This window comes from Mustela putorius, unplaced genomic scaffold (assembly GCF_011764305.1).
Source record: "Mustela putorius furo isolate JIRA1106 unplaced genomic scaffold, ASM1176430v1.1 tig00000139_pilon_pilon_pilon, whole genome shotgun sequence".
Taxonomy (NCBI): Eukaryota; Metazoa; Chordata; class Mammalia; order Carnivora; family Mustelidae; genus Mustela; species Mustela putorius.
Window position 1 is genome coordinate 10,319,438 of NW_025421293.1, and position 19,327 is coordinate 10,338,764.

Sequence of the window (19,327 nt, forward strand, 5' to 3'; positions counted from 1 at the left end):
AGTAGCAGTCGTCATAGAATCTTTTTATTTTTGTTTTATGACACAGCATTGGTTTCATTAGTACTCTGAAGGGACTATTACGAGAAATCAAAGCAAATTTGGGTCACTTAAGAAACATTTTTACCACAATTACAGCAGGGGCACTGGCCGTTCAGTTCCAGGTAGGTTTTCCCACACAGAAAGGTCACAGTTCTGGTTCCTCAGCTCCAGTCCCTGGGGATTTCAGCCTCCAGAGCTCACACAGGTCTGGTCCACAGGTGGGTGCGGGCCCGGTGGCAGAGTTTGGGGACAGTGGGTGGCCAGCTTTGGGCTTCCTTGCAGGGCAGATGTGCCCAAGACAAGGGCAAAGGGAGCAGACCCAGCAGCAGGCCTCACTAGCCCATCACCAGACACCCCAAAGCTCGACTGGTACCTTCAAGCATCCTCTGTGACATGGCCACAGGGTATGCACATGCCCTCTGGCCACGAGGCAGAAGAAGGACCGGACATCTGGGCCCAGGTCACCCTCTGGGAAGCAGAGTGGACACAGGTGCCGGTGTGAGACAGAAGGAGCTCTGAAAGCTGTCACCTGCAAGGTGGGGACCCACAGACCCTCCCACCACCCCTGGTCTTCGGGCACGGTCTCTGGGACAGAGCCTCTGCTGGGTGCCCCTCCCGCTGCTTTCAGCTCAGTTTGTGGGTTCCTTCAGCAAGTTCGGGGGGTACACTTAGCTCTATGGCCTTGTGTTGCATTCCAGCTGGCCAGGTCACCCACAGCAAGCGTGAGCCCCGTCAGTCCTGAGCTCCAAGCGGCCCTCAACCCCGGCTCCCATCAGCAGAATGTTCTGAGCATTGACCTTCCCAAGGGGCCACCTCCAAGGGGCAGGCCAGGAGCACCTGGGGAGGGGGGGCACCTGACCGTGCTGAAGGATGGCTAGGGCGAGACCACGCCTCATGGGGCCTGGGGAGGGTCCAGCCAGCGTTGGACCCGGAAAGTGAGGACCAACGTGGCTAATGGCTGCTCTGAGGGCTGCCGCCTGCTGTCCTTGATACTGACGCCAAGCCTGGCAGTGGATGAAGCAGTTGGGGCCGGGACCCCTGGGGCTGGGAGGGTGGCAGCCCTGCTTCCATATTCCTTGGTCCCCACCCAGGAGGGGGGCTTGGTCCCTGGGGGCTTCGGGGACAGCTCTAGCCTCATACGCCAGGTCAACTTGACCCTCGCTCGCCACAGCCTCTGTCACTGCTGTTCCTGCCTGAGGCTGCCAAGCTTGTCCTGTCCCCTCCCCATACTGACTGTGGGCACAGGGGTGAGAGCAGAGAGATGCCAGGAGGCGTTGAGAGCAAAGTCGCCAAGCCTGTCGCTACAGAAGGAAGCTTGGCCTGAGGCGGCCAGGGACCTGCCAAACTGCCCAGGCCTGCCTTGAAGGAGCAGCACCAGGCTAGGGAGGCGAGCTCTTGCCACCCAGGCTCCTTCCCACAGACAGCCCTGCAGGGTCACCAACTCCAAGCAGGGCCCAAGAACACCCTGAATTTCTGTCAGACCGCCCTCTGCCACTGACATGTCCCCGGCAGGGACCAGTATGACAGCAAGCAGCAAACCTGTGTGACACGGAGGTGGGCGGCTTAGGGGAGGCAGTGGCTCCCAGCCTCCCTCCCAGACCTGTCCCCAGCCCCCCAGTGCCAGGCTGCGAGCCCCTCCACAGTCAGGAGCCCCCACCCTGCAGGAGCGAGGACAAGGTCCCTGCCGCTCTCCCTGCCAAGGTCCCTTTAGAATTAATTTGAGGTAATCGGATTAGTATCTCTAGGGGCTTGGGGGTTTCTACCTGACACACGCTGAATTACACGAGTCAGTCATCTTGGCTTAGCCACGCTCTGTGGCCGAGGACTTTGTTTGCTCGGTGCCTCAGTTTACCCCGAATGAGGAGGCTATATTGGAGGTTGGAGGAGGACCCTTCCAGGGCCTGGGCCTCTGCAGGAGCTGGGAAAACTTACCAAAACTGACTTTTTTCTGGAATCTCCCCATGCCTCAGGAGGGAGTTGGGAGTGAAGAGAATTTAGTTACAAAGGCCTGTCCACTGTGGCCCTAGTCAATTAAAAAGCAGGTCCTGGGACCTCTGCGGCGGTTTGGGCTTTATGCTGCCCGGAGCCATGGCCCAGACCAGGCCGCTCACTGGTCTCGTCCCCTGGAGGCCAGGACGTGCTCCACGCAGGCAGCTGAGTGTTCAGGGAAATGGAGCCACTGGGGCAACGTCCACGTGGGCTGTCACCACCAATCTGGGACTCTTGGCATGGAGGCAGCAGGGCTGGGGGGAGCGGGCCTGGCCGCTGCCCCCCAGGCCAGGCGCTAGGAGCCCTCTCGGAAGCTGTGGATCTGCGTGGAGTACCTGTGCAGGTGGCCCTCGGGCTGGGGCTCCGTGGCCCCCAGGGTGCCCCCAGCTGCCTGCTGCTGCTGGTAGTGCTGGTAGAGCTTGGGGCCCGGCCCATCCAGGCCCGGGAGGCGACCACTGGACATAGTCAGGATGGTAGAGGTCAGTGACTTGATGTAGTTCTTGGCCAGAGTGAGCGTCTCGATCTTGGAGAGCTTCTTGTCGGCCCGCACGTGCGGGATGACCTCCCGCAGTGCCTGGAAGGCGTTGTTCAGCTTGTGCATGCGCTGCCGCTCACGCTCGTTGCTCTCCAGCCGCCGCTGGATGCTGTTCTCTCGCCGGCCACCGGCTCCCGAGGGCCCCGGCCGCCGGCGCCCGGCCTCCGCCCGTGCCCCCTGTGCCCGCGCCGTCCTGCTCCGCAGACCCTTGGCCAGCTCCGGCCCCGACCCCTGCTGGGCCCTGTCCGGGGACCGTTCCCCTGCGGTGGCCTCTGTGTCCTGCGATGGCACCCGGCGCCTGGGGGGCCGGTTCTTGGTCTTCATGGCTCCAGGCCGGTTGTCCCCGCAGGTGGTAGCTCTAAGGGAGGCCCTTGGAACTGAAATCCAGAACACAGGCCACTGGGGGGTCACACAGCAGGTGTGGATGCTTAGGACGCCCAGCAGACACCCGGGGCAGCCATGCCCGGCGGCCCCCTCCCTGTCCAGTGGCAGCTGACCACGTGGTGCACAGTGACCCCAGGCCCCTTCCCCCTCACACATGGAACCCTCACCCCAACCCTCTGGCCATTCCAGTTTGACCTCACAGCGACCCCCCACACTTCTCTTTGACCTGGTGTCCACTCTGGACTCCACATGCGCTGATCCCGGGCCCATTCTCCGGCCCCTGCCCCTCACTGCCCCCTGGGCTTAGGTGGCCTTCAGCACTTTTCTCAGACCACCCAGACACGTGGCAGGACTCCAGCTCAGGGAGGAGGTCTGCCAGAGGTTGCTGTGTCTCCCACTCTGGACTCCACATGCGCTGATCCCGGGCCCATTCTCCGGCCCCTGCCCCTCACTGCCCCCTGGGCTTAGGTGGCCTTCAGCACTTTTCTCAGACCACCCAGAGACGTGGCAGGACTCCAGCTCAGGGAGGAGGTCTGCCAGAGGTTGCTGTGTCTCCCCCCCTGGCGCCTAATCGACAGGTGCCCACTCCAGCCACCTCACTGGCTGGCTGACCGTTGGCTGTCACACATGCAGGGAAGACATTGGGGCCACAACCGCTGAGGACATGGGGCAGCTGTCCGCGGTCAAAGATCGACAGTGGCCAGAGCCTGCCACAGCCCCCAGTCCCACCACGTGGACGGCCCACCCCCCCCTACGTTTCCACCCCCCCCCACGCTGACCCCACCAGGTTCCGCCCCTCGGTCCTCGCCCCTCGGCCCCACAGGGATCCCCCACCCCCAGTTACCTGGAGATCCGCAGCTGCACGCGCCGGGGCTGCCCACGGGGGACAAGGACACGTCGCTTTAGCCGCCCCGGGCGGGGCCGCGGCCGCATGTAAATGAGCCCTCGGGGCGGGGCTGGGGCGGGGCCGGTGCGCGCGTGTCCCTGCCCGGCGGCTGGGGGGGGCGGGGGGGGGCGGAGGCGCACCTGCGGGCGGTGGGAGGGCGGGCCGGCGGCGCCCCTGCACTCCAGGCGGCCGCCGCTGGCCCGCCGCGCGGAGCCGCAGCTTGGAGCCCATTCGGCGGAGTGGGAGACTGAGGCGTCTGCGAGCCCGCGGGCGCGGAGGGAAGCCCCGGGAGCGCGCCCGGCCGCGGCACCTGGCCTTGAGGTGAAGGCTGGCACCGCCAGCGGAAGCCCGGAGAGTTGGCGGAAAAGCCATTTTGCAGTAACAATGCTTTCTCAAAGGGGCAGCAGCCTTTGAAGCTCCGGGGGCTTCCCGAGCCTCCCCCGAACCCCCGACGGAGGACTGCCAGCACTCCGCAGGGCGCAGGTCCAGGGGCGAGTGGGCGGAGCCCTGCCCCGCGGAGCGCCTGCTCGGCCGCTGCGTGCGGGTCACGGGGACATACGTGGTGGTCATCGGTCTCAAGAGGTCTCCAGCGGGGCGAGAGGTGCACTCAGTTTGGGCTCAAACCCGGCTTCCATCCACCTGCTCTACTTAATCGCCGGCCCGCCTACCTCGGTTTCCTTACCCTTCAAAGGAGCGTGAAAAGTTGTTTAAAGCAGCCTCTGGCTCAGGGGTTTTTCCAGGCTGATGGGGCACACCTGCAGGGCCTTGAGGTCCCGCGTGGGCCTGGCCTCCCGCCCCTCGTGACCAGCAGAATCAGGGCCAGCGCTGATCTGGCACTTCTCAGAGGGGCTCACAGGGGTGCTCCTGGTCTCCATCTAGCCGTTAAGGTTCTCAGGGGAGTTAGTGTGACAGAGTAAGTCAGGGGCCAGACCGGCTTGGTAGGAGGCTGTTACTGTCCTCCGCTGGCGGCTGAGACAGGGCAGGGAGGGCCACAGAGGCACAGAAAGGCTGGTGCTGAGCTGATTAGCCTCTTGCTTACAGCTTAGTACAGGTTGTGTATCAGAAATTAAAGTGCCTCTTTCTGAATCTCATCAGTAAAGGCTTCCAATTGCACTTTGAGGAAGCACAAGCATATTTGCAAGTTCTGTTTTCCAGTGATTATGCAGACTTTTGCCTCCTCGGAAGCGTGGGGGATGTAGGCCATGGAAAAGGGCACATTTTCTCCAGGGACTGGGGCAGTGAATGACCCAGGGCCACTGGCTGCTACTGCCCAGGACAGGGCAGTGCCAGGTCACCCGCCCTGGGCCTCACACAGCAGGGGGAAAACCCAGGGAAGAAACGCAGCAACAGAGTTTATAAATATATAACTATATTTATTTTGAATATTAAATAGTTTTTAAATTACAAGCAATTTATTGAATCACACTATGCATCAATATACAGTAAAAATCTTACAATTTAAAAATGTACACAATTTAAACTGAAAGTTCATTAGCGGTGATATTGCCGTGAACCTCTCACAACTGTGTCAAGCACAACAGGGAAGCCGCGTGGGTGTGACTGCCCCCGTGGGTCTTCACTTGGAGAAGGGATTCAACAGTGGAGGCACGCAGGGCCCATTGGTGAGGTCTGTCTGCACTTGTGTGAGCCCAAACAACCTAGGTCAAGTCATTCAGGTAACAGGTTGTTGGTAATTCAATACTGTCTACACATCTTTCAGAATTTATCTGTGTACTGAAGAGGAGTTTCTTTGTTAATAGCCAAAACCGGAGCCAACCCCGCTATTAGGATTATCGTTTATGAGACTGCAGTCTGAGGTCACTGAGTTACCCATTCTTATTTTAAGGCTACTTCTCATAAGGCTACTCTTCTGAAGCCCCCATCACTGAAGCCCAATGTTTGGAGACTAACACTGGGTTCACTTCCGGAATTGTCAAACCATGGGCTGAGTAGGGTAAAACCAGAAGCTGCCTCCCTTGTGCCCCAGGCCCTCAGGACAGACATGCAGTAAGTCACTGACCCTACAGGTACCCTATGGAAAATATGAATACCAGGGAGAGGTTTTGAAAGGCGTTTTACGACAGCAAGACATACAAAGACTTTTCTGAGATAAAACCCACTTCATTACAAACAATCACCTGTACATTTAAAAATAGAACGAATGTTCTGTTTTCAATTCAGCTTCGTGGAGCTGCTTCACCGTTAAGATGAATGGCTTCTTACCCAGACGCACAGTCCAAGTTCCAGAAGGATTTGGGGAGCACTTTATCATTTTTTTAACATTTCTTTTTCTGGCTTATGACAGGTTCATTCGATAACACAAATTAACATCTAGCTAGGAAGGAAATGAAGGTCAGATTATTTTTATTATAGGATTTAAAATATGTGAACTCCACCAGAGTAGCACTAATTAAAACCTGATAGATTCCAAAGGCAGCCAGGAAATACCACTGTGAACTGGTAGTACCTATCTCACCCATTTTATCTGGAGAATGACACTGATTCATTTCATTGCATAACTTTTTAGAACAAGTTCCTTTTTAAAACCCACTGTTGGTAACCAACATAGTAAAAAGCAAAAAAACCAAAAAAACGAAACAAAAAAACACAAAAAAACCTGACTTGAACAACAAAGCACATGCTGACACCTCAAAGATGGGCTGAAAATTCTAATCTACATAATTGGTTTCCCATGTATTGCTTGAGATTTCAAAAGAACATGTTGACTCACGTGTTTATTATAAATATAAAATCTTCCCCACCATGCAACACCACAGTAAGATTTACTACTCCAACCCCCGCCCCCCAACTCAATGTATAAAATGCTTTCTTTTGGCAATTATTCATGACAGTAAGATAGACCTAAAATAAATTAAAATGGGAATTAGGTTGTTAAAATCTTCTTAATCATAGTGAAAAAGGTATAGCCCCTGAATAGCAATAAATTTATCCCGGGCTGATTATACAAGAAGACTATATATTCTATGGATCTGCTTGACTGTAGTCATTAAATCTGAACTTGTTAAAGTTTGAAAAAACTTGTATTAATTATCACCTCTCCTGTAGCTCTCAACAAAGACTGATAGATGTAAAAATTCAGGAAATTCAAGAAGTCTTCATAGCAAGAAATTCAGAGTTATGATAGTTTTGGCAAAATCACCTTCTAATGCCCTATTAACTTTTTCTTGTTCAGTATGCACATCCCAAGACCCCACTCTCCTGGCTGTGCTCCCCACTCACACCAAGTGGAGGGTAATGGAGGCTCTTTCTCCATTCTGAGTTCTTGCTCTGGAAAGTTATTGCTAGTATAAAATGTTAGTGGAGTGAACAATAAAGGTCATAATTCACTTTGTAAACTCTAGCCAATATACACTTGCATCTCACGCTAGGACCAGCATTGCTGGGATTTCTATCACGCAGCTCCAGTGGACCTGTGTTACACTGGAGTCAGGGAAGCAAATCAGCACCGGAAAACATTTGGGGTGAAGGCCAGCATGTGGTGGACACAGATCCAACGCCCGACCCCGATATACACGGCTTCATGGCAGACATGCCAACCCTCCTTCAGCACACACTGCTCTAGCCCCTGGAAACTTCCTGATGTCAAGGCAGAACTCAGACTGCAGAATGAGGTCAGCTTTTTATCGTGAACACCCTATTATTCCCGGCAACATTAGGAGGCAACGCTGGACACACTCGGTCCCTTTCAAGGCAAGGGGAGAACGTGGTGCTTAATGTGGAAGGGAAGGGTCGGTGCAGGTAAGTCTCAGGGCTGCGTCTGGGTGGGACAGCCACATGTGGCTGCCCAAGCTTCCAAGCAGGAGGACGTGCTGGCTGCGCAGGCTCCGCCACTGTCCCTCATCCTTCCTCCCGGCCACGGGATGTAATGTATCTACCCGGTTATGGAGCCCAGCTGCAGCCGGCCATGACACAGAGTAGTTCTTCCAGGAAAATTCACCTCCGGACGTTATGTGAAAGCCCAACACGTAGTGTGCACAAACAGCATGAACTCAGACTGTCCTCGGCAAGCAGAGACCCGTGTGGGCAGCTTCCTCTTCAGAGTTCGGCACCGTCTGCAGGAAGGCGCTACAAGGACACCGAAGCCACAGCCGCCTGTGCTTCCAAACACCAAGCAGCTGAGCCGGCCTGGGGGGCAAGTGGCACAGGGGCCACAGCAGAGCGCGGCACAGAGGGAGGGGCCTGCGGGTCCCCAGGGAGGGGGCAGGACACCGAAGCTGAGTTCCGGGGTGAACCACCTGTCAAGTTTTACTGAAGGGTTTAAAAAAATGGGGCAGTGGGGTGGGAGAATCACAAGGAGGAGCTCCAAGACCCCTCAGAGGTCTCAGAGACTGCTCAGAGAAGCCTCCCCTGCTACAACCTGCGTTATAGAAAGAGACAAATGTGTGTTTCATTCGGTCAAACAGAACGAAGCAGTCTTTTTGGACTCATCAAAAATATTTCCTATAAGAACAAAAAACACTAACATTCGGAATCATGTATCATTTACGAAAAAGTACCATATGTACAATTCCAACAACTCTAGACAGCAGAACACTCAAAATATTTAAACTTTACAAGTACCATGCAGAGCAAACAAACTATAAAACAGAGAAAGAAATCAAACCAGTGGATAGCACCAGCTTGACCTGCCTTATTTTCCTTGAATAATTTAAGATTCTGTACAATATCAGGTACTCTTAGAACATTTATCCACAGTGCAATTACAGAAAGCAATTAGTGATTTCTTTAAAAATAATAAATATGGCTCACTGGGGCCCATTCCCATCGTGCTCCTCTGGGCCCTCGCGCCCAGAAGGGATGCACAGTTGTGCAGTGAGAGAACACTCCACATGGAAACCAGAAACAACCCGGAGCCTACAGTTCCCACACACCGGAGCAGGGTTGATGCTCCCCAAGGACGACCAGGGCGCGAGCACCTCTGGTGCATGAGCGTGGCCACCGGACCTCCCTGGCCGGGCTTCCTGCCGTGGGCATGGAGCCAACGCAGCTCCCTCCTGGCCGCCTGAGTCTCTCTCCTGGGCCGGGCCCGCTGCAGCCGACGTGGAGGGGATGTCACTGCTGGGCTCCGCGCAGGAATGCCGCCCTGGGGGAGCAGCCCGGGACCTGGGAGCGCATCCGCGTCCACCTAATCCTTTTCTCCGTCTTCGCTGCTTCCTATTACAGGGAATACAAGCAAAGGTGGGTTTGTGAAGTGATCGGCACAGATAAAAATAGTGTGGACAGCCTCTGACCCGCGCTCCAGAAAGAGGAACTGAAGCTGGGAGTGGGGCTGCCCACCACCTGCGTGAGCCGCGGAGCTTCCTGGGACAGCAGCACCTGCCACACTCCCGCACACACATCTGCTCAGCTCGCACGCGGCTCAGGGACCATGCTTAGGGCACAGGAGAAAGCCAGCCCCGATCTCTGACAGATCCCTAGGTAATGGGCATTATCTAATCGGCACAGTTCAACAGAGCACGAACACAAGTGAAAGCTCTTTATATTTCATAGTTAGTATTTGAACGGCAAACTTCAAATCAAAAAATGTACCTATTAACATTTATCTTCCAATCTGGTTCTGGGGAACAAAGGATCCACATGTTCAGATAAGACCACTTCAAATGCGCCCTGGCCCGTGACTTCCCACCCAGACCTCTGCTATCACACAAGACCAGGACTTAATGGCAAAATCAATACTCCCCGGGAAGAGCCAGAGCACATCTGGGCTCAATCCCAGTCTCTCAGGCCAAGTGTTTTTAAGAAGGGCTTCTCTCTGGGGGAAAGCAGCAGAGATGGGCGGGGTGTGAGGGGGGGTTGTGGCAAAAGTGGAAAAAGGAGGAAAAAAGGTGGCAGATACGCTGGAGCCATGCTGCCACGGGCAGGCCAGGGGCCGGGAGGGAACAGCTCAAGTAGCAGTCAGCGTGCAGAGGGACAGAGGCCCACACACGAGGGACGCGGCTCTCGAGGCTGTGAAGGCTTTATAAAATAATCTTCTTACAATCTACTCTGCACTAGGAAGGCACCCAGCTAAAAAGCACGCAGGTCCGGCAGGGAAGGTCTCACGGGCTGGCCCCCCGCCCCCCTCTCACCTCCCTGCTCGATGTCCGAGTCCGTCAGGTGTGTGAGAGAAAAGCTGGCGATGTTGGCGGGAGAGATGGAGAATCTGGAATACGGCGGTGTGTGAGGCCAGCTCTGCTCCGCACTCCGGGGCGGCGGAGGCGGCGAGAAGTACTTGGATGTCTGAAGAGAAGGCTTGGAACTAAGAAGGTTACTTGTTGTCTTCGACATAAAAGGGTCGGGGGAGAAGTCATCATCCCACTCAAAGCCTCCACCTAAAAGGAAAAAATAAAAACAGTTCTCCTTTATGATTTCATGATAAAGAACAGAGAGTTGGGGCGGGACGGTGAGGGGGTGCTGTGGTGGAGTGGGGGACAGGAACACAGGTGTGCTCTGCAGATCAACCAAAACCGACTTGGGCCTGACAGATGGCACAGCTGCTCCGGGTATTTGGCTGGGGGGGGGGGTGGGGTGGGCCGAAACAGAGCCATTTAAAACAATCCATGATGTTCTCCTCCGAAAAGTTCACCTTAATTCACACCGCCCTGTTTTTCAGTTTCTTTTTAAACCCATCAATGAAGTGACGTACCTTCTTCATCAGTTGAGCTTTCCGAATTTATGCACCTGCTCAGGTAGGGGGAGCCTGAAGAAGGTGCTGGGCTGTTCAACTCCGGGCCGTGTGCATCTCCTCCGCAGTGCCCCAGCTCTTTGGTTGGGGTCTCCTGAAAAGTCAAAGAGAAACTGCTATCTGCGAAGGCCAGCTCGCGAGAGCGCCCCTCTCCCGTGTACACGTGACAGGCTGGCACCATGTCTGACGCACAGGGTGCGTTCCGGGCCTGGGGAAGCTGCACAGTCCCGTCTCCCCCACTGAAGCGGCTCTGGCAGCTGGGCAGAACGCGCGCAGCAGCTGCTGGAGGCCTCCGGAAAGTAAACAGTAGCAGGCCGGCTGGGAAAGAACACCAGAACTCGAAGTACACCAAAGCAGCCACAGTGTGCTGTCCTCCCACTGCCCCTGCCTCAATGGCTCTGGGCTGGACCCAGCACAGCTCGAGATCCAAAGTGGCCACTGGGGTGGACGGAGAGACCTCCAGAAGCCCTTTGGTTCTGGTTCTGAAGCAGGCAGGGGGTCTTCTGACCCTTGGGGGCTGGCGAGGGGGGAATTCCAGATTTTTTTTCCCTCCATTCTCTTGCTCCCTAGCCCTGAGCAATCCCGGGGTGACAGACACCTATATCCTGAGGGAGGTGACCTCCCTCTCCAAAAAGAAGGAACTGGGATCCCAAGAGGGTGAGGAGAAGCCCACTGCTTCTCAGCGGCATAAACCGTGCCGTAGAACATACTAAGGAAAGCCTCCGCTCTTCAGCTGGAGCACAGGGTGGAGGGGGGGGGCGCGGTTCTGGGGACACCATGGAGAGGGAGGAGTTCAGGAAAGAGACCCCATCAAGTTTATGAGCTCCCGCTGTAACTACCTCCGAGCTGCGCCTGGTAGAGCTGACTCAACAGCACACACCAAAGCTCTAAGAACTGAACCGCGGGGCAGACCACTGCCAAGACCCATCCTGGCCAGGGGAGGACATGCTGAGGACAGATTCAAACAGTACAGCAAAAGCTTTGGAAGGGTGACCCCAATCCACAGGAGGACGGTTAGAACTTGTGACCTGAATCCCGATGGGTAAATGCCTGCTAGAACAGAAATCTCTGCCGTCTCCTTAGAGTCTAAACGAGACAAAGTCACGAACACAGTAAGGATACAATCTAAAATCAGTCAAGGATTTTAATCAAGAAAACCTCAATTCACAGAGACGACGACGGTCAACAGATGCCGTGCCAGGGTGACACAGATGCTGGGATTCTCTGAAAAGGTGTCATGAAAACGCTTCCACAGGCAAGGGCAAATGTTCTTGAAGTGAATGTAAATAGATGAGAGTCTTGGCAAAAGAACAGATGATAAAAACCATAACTAAATGCAAATTCCAAAACAAAAATACAGCAGCCGAAACCTAAAAACCCCATAGATGGACTTAATATCAGAACAGAGATGACAAAGAGTGGATGCCTCTGAAGGAGAGCAACAGAAACGAGCCAATCTGCACAGTAAGGAAAACTGAAGAAAGAGCCAATCGACCACACACAGCGGCCTGACATTGGCGTACCAGCAGGAGGGGACCCATTTGGGGAAATACTGGCTGAAAAGTTCTTGAATTTGGTGAGACATAAGACTACAGATTCAAGATGCTCAGCAAATTGGAAATGGGGTAAATTCAAAGAAATCTATGGCCATAATCCAACTGCTAAGAAGAAAAAGAAATTTTCCAAAGAGAAAAGTCCTGACAGCAATCAGACATAATACTGAGAGAAGAGAATGGTCAATTCAGAATTCTATATTCAGAGAAAATATCCTTAAGGAATGAGGAAAACGAAGATAATCTGTTGTCAGTAGGTTTGATTTAAAAACACACACACAAACAAACAAAAGAAACGGGGAAAAAATGGCCAAACAAATTTCTTCCAACAGAAAGGAAAGAATCCTGGAACATCATAAATGAAAAGAGAAACAGTAGGGATGGTCTGGTTCAACAGAACCTATCAGTCTCCCCTTGAGTTTCTTAAAACTTGTTTGATCACTGGGAGTGAAATGCGCACACTGTGGGACGGGGCTTGTGAGTGGACTGTACCAGACAATGGTAATAAGGTTTCTGCATCCCACCTGATACGGTGACTCGAAGTAGACTGTAAAAACTATGTGTATTGTAATCCTCCAAACCACTACAAAACTATACTGAGAGAAGATACACAGCAAAAAAATGCGATAAATTCAAAGATTAATATTAAAAAATGCTTAAATTACCACAAAGAAGGCAGCAAGAAGGAAGCAAGAACCAGAGAAACAAAGAGAAACAGCGAACAAAATGCTACACCAAAATTCAATAAGACCAATTTTATTAAAAGTGGCTTAAAACCATCAATTAAGAGAAGTTTTTCAGACTTAGACTTAATCTCTTTGCTATTCACAAGAATCTCTTTGCTATGTCAAACATAACGACGTAAGACTAAAAGTATAAGGATGAAGAAATATACCTCATGCAAATACCAATGGAGGGAAAACCGGAGAGGCTATCTGAGTATCAACAAAGGAATACAGAAGAACATTACAGAAGAGCAAACAGGTCAATTCGACCTTTGCAAGATCTAGTGATCTTAAACGTGCATGAAGCTAACAACAGAGCCACAAAACAGAGAAAGGACAAATGAACAGAAATGAAGAAGAGAGTCAAATTCACAACTGCAGCTGGCGACTTCAACAACTCTCTCTCTGGCCACAGAGGGAACTCCGGGCACACAGGAAAATCAGCAGCAGTGTAGAAGCAGCAAACACTACCAACCATCTATACCTGATGGGCACATTCTTTCTTTCTTTTTTTAAGATTTTTTTTCTTTTTTAAAGATGTATTTATTTATTTTATTTTAATTTATTTATTTGAGAGAGAGAAGAGAAAGAAAGAGCATGTGCAACCATGCAAGCAAGGGGAGGGTCAGAGGGAGAAGCTGGCTCCCCACTGAGCAGTAAGCCTGATGCCTGACTCAATCCTGGCTCTCCAGGATCATGACCTGAGCTGAAGGCAGATGCTTAACCAACTGAGGCCCCAGGCATCCCTTAGGCACATTCTTTCAAGTACACATGGGAACATTAACCAAGATAGACCGTGGCCTGGCTCTTAAAACAAACCTCTGTAAGTTTAGAGGAACCGAAGCCATACCAAACATGCTCTCTGACTGTAAGTAACCGAATTCGCCTAGAAATCAATGAACGGATACGAGAACATCTTCAGCCCTTCATTTGCAGAGAGGCTGAAGCGTGAGCTCACAGAGCCGCGCTCAGCAGGCACAGGAGGGTGTGAGGGCCTCAGACTCTGCCACTGCCTGGACCCGATCCACAGGGGCCGTGGCTGGCCAGCACCTCCGGAGCCACCTGTGAGCCACGGACTGTTCCAGCTTGCACCTGCGTGCTGGCTACTGCTGCCAACTGCTGGGTTATACAAACTTGGTCTGTAAAGAGTAGCTAATTTCAGTAGAACTCTGCCAACAAACCCAGAAAGGGCATCCAGGTCTCCTTCTCGTCACTTAATAGGAGTTCCTTGTCCAAACTGCATTTCTGCGTATTCTCAGAACTGTGACCAACCCCAATTTCCTATTTTATTTATTTGAGAGCAAGGGAGAGAGCGTGCGCGTGCACACGAGCGGGGCACCGGTGGGGAGGGAGGGAGAAACAGCTCCCTATAAGCAGGGAGCTCAATGTGGGGCTTGATCTCAGAACCCTGAAATCATGACCTGAGCCGAGGGCAGAAGCTTAACCCAGGCCCCCCCAATTCCTATTTTTGAGGAATCATAAAACAGTTGGTGGCCTCAAAACAGCTATCAGGAAAACAAAGCACAATCGATTTCCTAACACACCTTGGAATTTTTCTAATATAATAGTTTGGAGATTAACAGGTACCTGGTCAAACAGATAGACTGTGACATCATCGAAAAATGTCACCGCCTTCTTTTCTTTTTTCCAGTCATCTGGGAGCTGATCAACCGCACCAGTGGCCGAGGGTTTCAACAGGCTCCGTAAGTGCTTCCCATCTTCGTTGCTGAGGATCACGGGCACGGGGTGCTCGGTCTCGTCCTCCGACTCGGAGCTGAGGCTGTGCAGGTTAAAGGCCCGCAGGTCCTCGTCGGAGTCGTCACTGTTTTCATCTTCCTCGTCTGCGTCAATGCCGTCCTCGGAGAGGTCGAGCATGCCCGACACACCGAGTTTCCCCAGGTATTTCCCTTCGATATCTGGCTCCTTCAGCTTGGGGCCCTCGGCATGGCCGCACAAGGACTTCTCCACCGTCAGGTCTGACGCGCTGCCGGAGCAGAGGGCGGAGTTTGCGAAGGCGAGGAGCTCGTTGGTGTTGGTTCCAGTGGAGGCGAGCGTGCAGGAGCGCTCCTCTTGTGCCTCAAAGTCCTCACCGCTGCTCAGCTCGGAGTTCAACAAACTCAAGGGACTGCCAGCCTCGTCTTCAGGAGGAGGCGTCTGCTTGGAAACATCAGTTGGTGCCGGTTCTGACGTTTCTCTCGATTCCAGGGGACTGGAATCCTGCGAGGCAGGTAGACAGCTTTGGTCTGGCTGGCACTGTCCGGTTTCCAGGCAACCGTCCTTGGCGCCAGGACTCTGCTCTGGGATGACCGGCTCAGGCAGGGGCTGATCTGTTACCAATTCCAAGGCTGAGGCTGAGGGTCCCGGGACCCCCTCCGACTTCTTATCTGGCTCAGAGTCGTTATCTGAGAAGTAAGCAGAGTCTCGGTATGAGCTCTGAGAGCCAGCTGCGAAAGTCTGCGAGGTCACTTCTGTACCTCTGTGGCCATCGGCTGTGTCTGAGATGACAATGACCGGGTTGGGAGGCAAACTGCCATGACTGTTGTCACCCGCTGTGGCCGCCTCTGAGGCTGAGGCGCTGTCAGCAGCAGGGTGCAGAGTCCATTCAGGGGACTCCAAGTTCTCTGTCTCGTAGCCACTGTCGGCAGGCTTATCGGGGGGCAAGAGTTTCTGAGGCGTGTGAGAGCCTAAAGAACCCAATAAAACTTCATGGACATCCACAGAATCCAGAGAGTCTGGGGTCTCCACAGACTGCTCTGAAGTCGGAATGGGTGTTGACAAGCTGTCTTCTAGAAGGCTGTCTTGACTGGTTGAGTCTGAGGAGAAGGCGGATACCAAGCCCCCCTCTTTTGTAGCATCTTTACAATGCAGCTGACTCAAAGTCTCCACAGCTTCCGCGTTTTTCTCCAGCAGACTATTGCTGTGATGGTCTTCTGAAAGGGGCTGGTTTTGTAAGTTCTGTCTCAATTCTGGAAGACTACTTCCTATACTCACCTTATTGGCCAAAACGTCATCAACGAGAACCGAGTCACTTTTGGTCAGTCTCAAGGCCTCTTGACCTAGATGGGTCAAGTCATGGGACCTGTCGCCAATGCCGTGTGCTTTGGCATCAGCTGAGGGAACTACAACTGTGATGGCCACAGAGTCTGGACTGATTTCTTGGCAGAGACAGTCTTCGTGGACACTGACATCAGAACATGTGGGTTCTCCCTGCTTTAGGAACGTATCTGGAGGTACATGGTGAGGCGTTCCTTCTGTTTTGAGAGAGGTAGGAGGTACCTGCACTTCCGGGGACGACGGCGATGAGGTGTTCAACGTGTTGTCCTTCAACACGACACCTGTATCTTTACTCTTTGTGCTTAGGTTTTCCTGCAACAAAGAAAAGTCTGGTTTATTTTCAGCAAGCTTAACTTCAGGATCTGAAGAATTTCTATGTGGAGTTTCTAATATTGTTTCAGCGAAACCAGCATTTTTAAGTTCTGTTTGAAGATCGTTTACATGTTCTTTGCTAGACAATGAGTCTTTTAGTAAGTTTTTCTCTTGAAGAAATAAAAAGTTTTCCGACAATTCTTGAACAGTCAGTGGATCAAAATTATCCTGGTGCAGAAGGTTTTCTGATAAGCAAAGAGGCTCGCAGTCAAAAAGCTTACGGGGCTTTTCTTTCTCCAAGTGGCACGCTGTTACTGACTCTCTAGAGGGATCCAGACTTGAACTTAAAGCGGTCGGCTTCAAGTCGGTTTGAACTCCGTTTAATTCCATTAAGTCAAATATTTTTTGATGACTGGGCAGATCCTCTGATTTGTCCAGATCATTAAATATACTGTTGAATGGGCTCTCGGGGCCCCTGGGAACATGTACGTCCTCGGGGATGCTGGAATCTTTGGGCTCTGCACTGCTTTGGAAGAAATCCTCATCTGTACTGGACTCCTCGAATTCAAGATTCTTGAGTGTCAGAAACTGGGACGTCTCATCACTGGTCTTCTCTGGGTTATCCATCTCTGTGGTGAGCAGTGCGGGTGGGTAATCAAGCTCCAAGTTGCTCCCACTTTTTTCTTCCAGCTGGATGTAATAGTCACTTCCAACAGAAAGGTTGTGGGCATCAAACACAGGAACCACTCCGGGGGCCCCACGGGGGACATCCTGGCCACTGTCGTCCTGTTTCCCTGGCCCGGGATCTGAAAGTGAACTCTCAAACACTTCAACCGGGAAGAAGATGCTTGTGTAGGACAAGGCTTCGTCTGGGGCGCCCCGACCGCATTCGTCAAAGTGGTCGTGCTTAGCCGCCTCCCAGACATACTCGAAGCTCAGGCCCTGGCTGGTCTCAGTCACGGTGAGGACCTCCTCCATCTCTCGGCCTAGCCGATCCCGGGCGAAATGGTCAAGAATTGGGAACGCGGCATTACTTGAAGTGTCTCTGCTATTTGTATTTGGTTTAAGAGCATTCCACTGCTGTTCAAAGTCGACTTCGGAGTCCCTTTGGCTCTGCATCCGCAGGTACGTGAGCAATCTATGCACATCCTCAGCTGCCGGTCTCTTGTCTGGCGACAGCCAACAGAACTGTAAAACTTCATACCTGCGCGAGAATTGAGAAGAAATTAATGGATGGACAATAGATTGCTTTAAAATAAGAAAGGACTTCACAAGGATTCCTAAGCCAACTCAACACCTGAGAAGCTTCTATGCTATGATCACTGTTGACCATATCAGTTCACAGGGAAAGAGGAAATAAAGAAATATAAAAATCATGCCACCTAGTTTTTTGTGTTCCCAGAACACTTCACAGTATCCGTGACTATCATTTGTTTTTCTGGTGTGTATCCAGTGACTTAGCCCCAGAATTTAGAAACAGTTGTTTTTTAAGATTTTATTTATTGGGGTACCTGGGTGGCTCAGTGGGTTTAAATAAGCCTTCGCCTTTGGCTCGGGTCATGATCTCAGGGTCCTGGGATTGAGCCCCGCATCGGGCTCTCTGATCAGCGGGGAGCCCGCTTCCCCCTCTCCCTCTGCCTGCCTTTCTGCCTACTTGGGATCTCTCTCCCTCTGTCAAATAAGTAAATAAAATCTTAAAAACAACAACAAAAAAAGATTTTATTTATTTATTTGAGAGACAGTGAGAGAGAGCTTGAGAGGAAAGAAGATCAAGGTAGAAGCAGACTCCCTTGGAGCTGGGAGCCCGATGCGGAACTCGATCCCGGAACTCCGGGATCATGACCTGAGCCAAAGGCAGTCACTTTACTAACTGCGCTACCTAGGCGCCCTAAAAAGAGTTTTAACATGATCTCTTCTTTCAGAAATTATCACAGGTATCCTGTGTGGTCAAGAATGGACTTGTCTCACATTTTTAGATTTACTCACTTTATGTTGCAAGCATTCTCGGAGATAAATTCTGTCCTAACTCATCTGTAACTATTCCACCCAGTAAAAAGTAACACAATATTATGTAGCACATGGTTTCCTTAGATCAGAAAAGTAGCTGGAAGTGGAGGGAAAGGGGAGAATATGAAGTCCAGAGAAGCCAGCGACCAGGAGCTGGGTCTTCGAAGGGTTGACTGAATACAGCTGACATCTCAAGCCGGTGAAATGAACAGAAGGGAAGACAAAGATGACATCGAAGTCTTAAATGTCTAGAGTCTGGGTCCAGTTATCCTGGGTGAAATGGGTTCCAGCAGCGTGGGGAGCTGAGCAATGCCTAAACGCAGGGGCTTCAGAGGCCGTGTGCATGGGGCACGTGCTGGTGCAGAGGCTTAGGAAGAGGTAAACCTGATCTGAACTGTCTGTGCAGTAAGAACTGGTCTGAAGACTCGTAAGAAGTAAATCTGTTTTGCAAATGTCAACATACATTATGCAAATTAGCTTCTGCTTTCTATTTAAATATTATCCTTTCTATGCTCTTTTCTCCCGTTATTAGGTATTACTTACAAAAAAGAGTCTCATTTGAAAGCAATTCCACAAGAGGAAACTTCCCTTAATATTGACTTTTCTAAATTAGTTCAGACTTCATTGCATGTAATTCATAAACCCCTACTTGTTCTACACATTTAAAAAAAAAAAACTTTAAATTTTAGAAAGAGATGTTAAATTTATAGTCAGTTGTGAATAATATACTAATATCTGCTTTTCATAACATTTATTGTTTAAAAATAGGGAATATGCAACTAACACCCCAAGAAAGAGACAAGAAAACGTAAAATGGAGTCACCCACCATCTATCAGAGTAAGGCTGCTCCAGTTGGGGTTTAGGGAGCTTTGTCTCTCTCTCTCGAATCACTTGATTGAGAACATCTAAGTTGGAAAGGTTGGAATAAGGCTGAGCAGCATTATCAAAAAGCTCCCAAAGTGTCACCCCCAGGGACCTGTGGAAAAAGAAAACAGTTATTTCTTCCCTTCAGAAAAGGTCTTTCCACAACATTTTCATTTGTATGCTCATTAGTGACTTTACGGACAACGTGTGTACTGAGAAGGTTATTAACGATAGCTCCTTAACGTGATTCTTCAAAAAGAGGTATTTTCAATAAAATGAGGACAAGTACAACT

The 19,327-nt window shown here is 51.7% G+C and overlaps 2 protein-coding genes across 3 annotated transcripts in view; both read right to left on the reverse strand.

The window, feature by feature from the left end:
- Positions 1 to 2: 2 nt before the first annotated feature.
- BHLHA15 (basic helix-loop-helix family member a15) lies at positions 3 to 3,897 on the reverse strand. The gene is made up of 2 exons (XM_004774959.2): positions 3,792 to 3,897; positions 3 to 2,940 (listed from the first exon to the last, which is right to left on the reverse strand). The coding sequence occupies exon 2, from the start codon at positions 2,885 to 2,887 to the stop codon at positions 2,324 to 2,326; it is 564 nt and encodes a 187-aa protein (XP_004775016.1). The 5' UTR covers positions 2,888 to 2,940; positions 3,792 to 3,897; the 3' UTR covers positions 3 to 2,323.
- Positions 3,898 to 5,185: 1,288 nt separating this feature from the next.
- Positions 5,186 to 19,327, reverse strand: part of LMTK2 (lemur tyrosine kinase 2) — an 82,350-nt gene continuing 68,208 nt past the window's right edge. For both annotated transcript variants that reach the window (XM_013047071.2, XM_004774962.3), the window contains exons 10-14: positions 18,997 to 19,146; positions 14,384 to 17,366; positions 10,480 to 10,612; positions 9,923 to 10,165; positions 5,186 to 9,008 (exon numbers count right to left, since the gene is read on the reverse strand). In XM_013047071.2, coding sequence (XP_012902525.2) covers positions 8,980 to 9,008; positions 9,923 to 10,165; positions 10,480 to 10,612; positions 14,384 to 17,366; positions 18,997 to 19,146 — 3,538 coding nt within the window. In that variant the 3' untranslated portion in view covers positions 5,186 to 8,979. The remainder of the gene's footprint in view (positions 9,009 to 9,922; positions 10,166 to 10,479; positions 10,613 to 14,383; positions 17,367 to 18,996; positions 19,147 to 19,327) is intronic.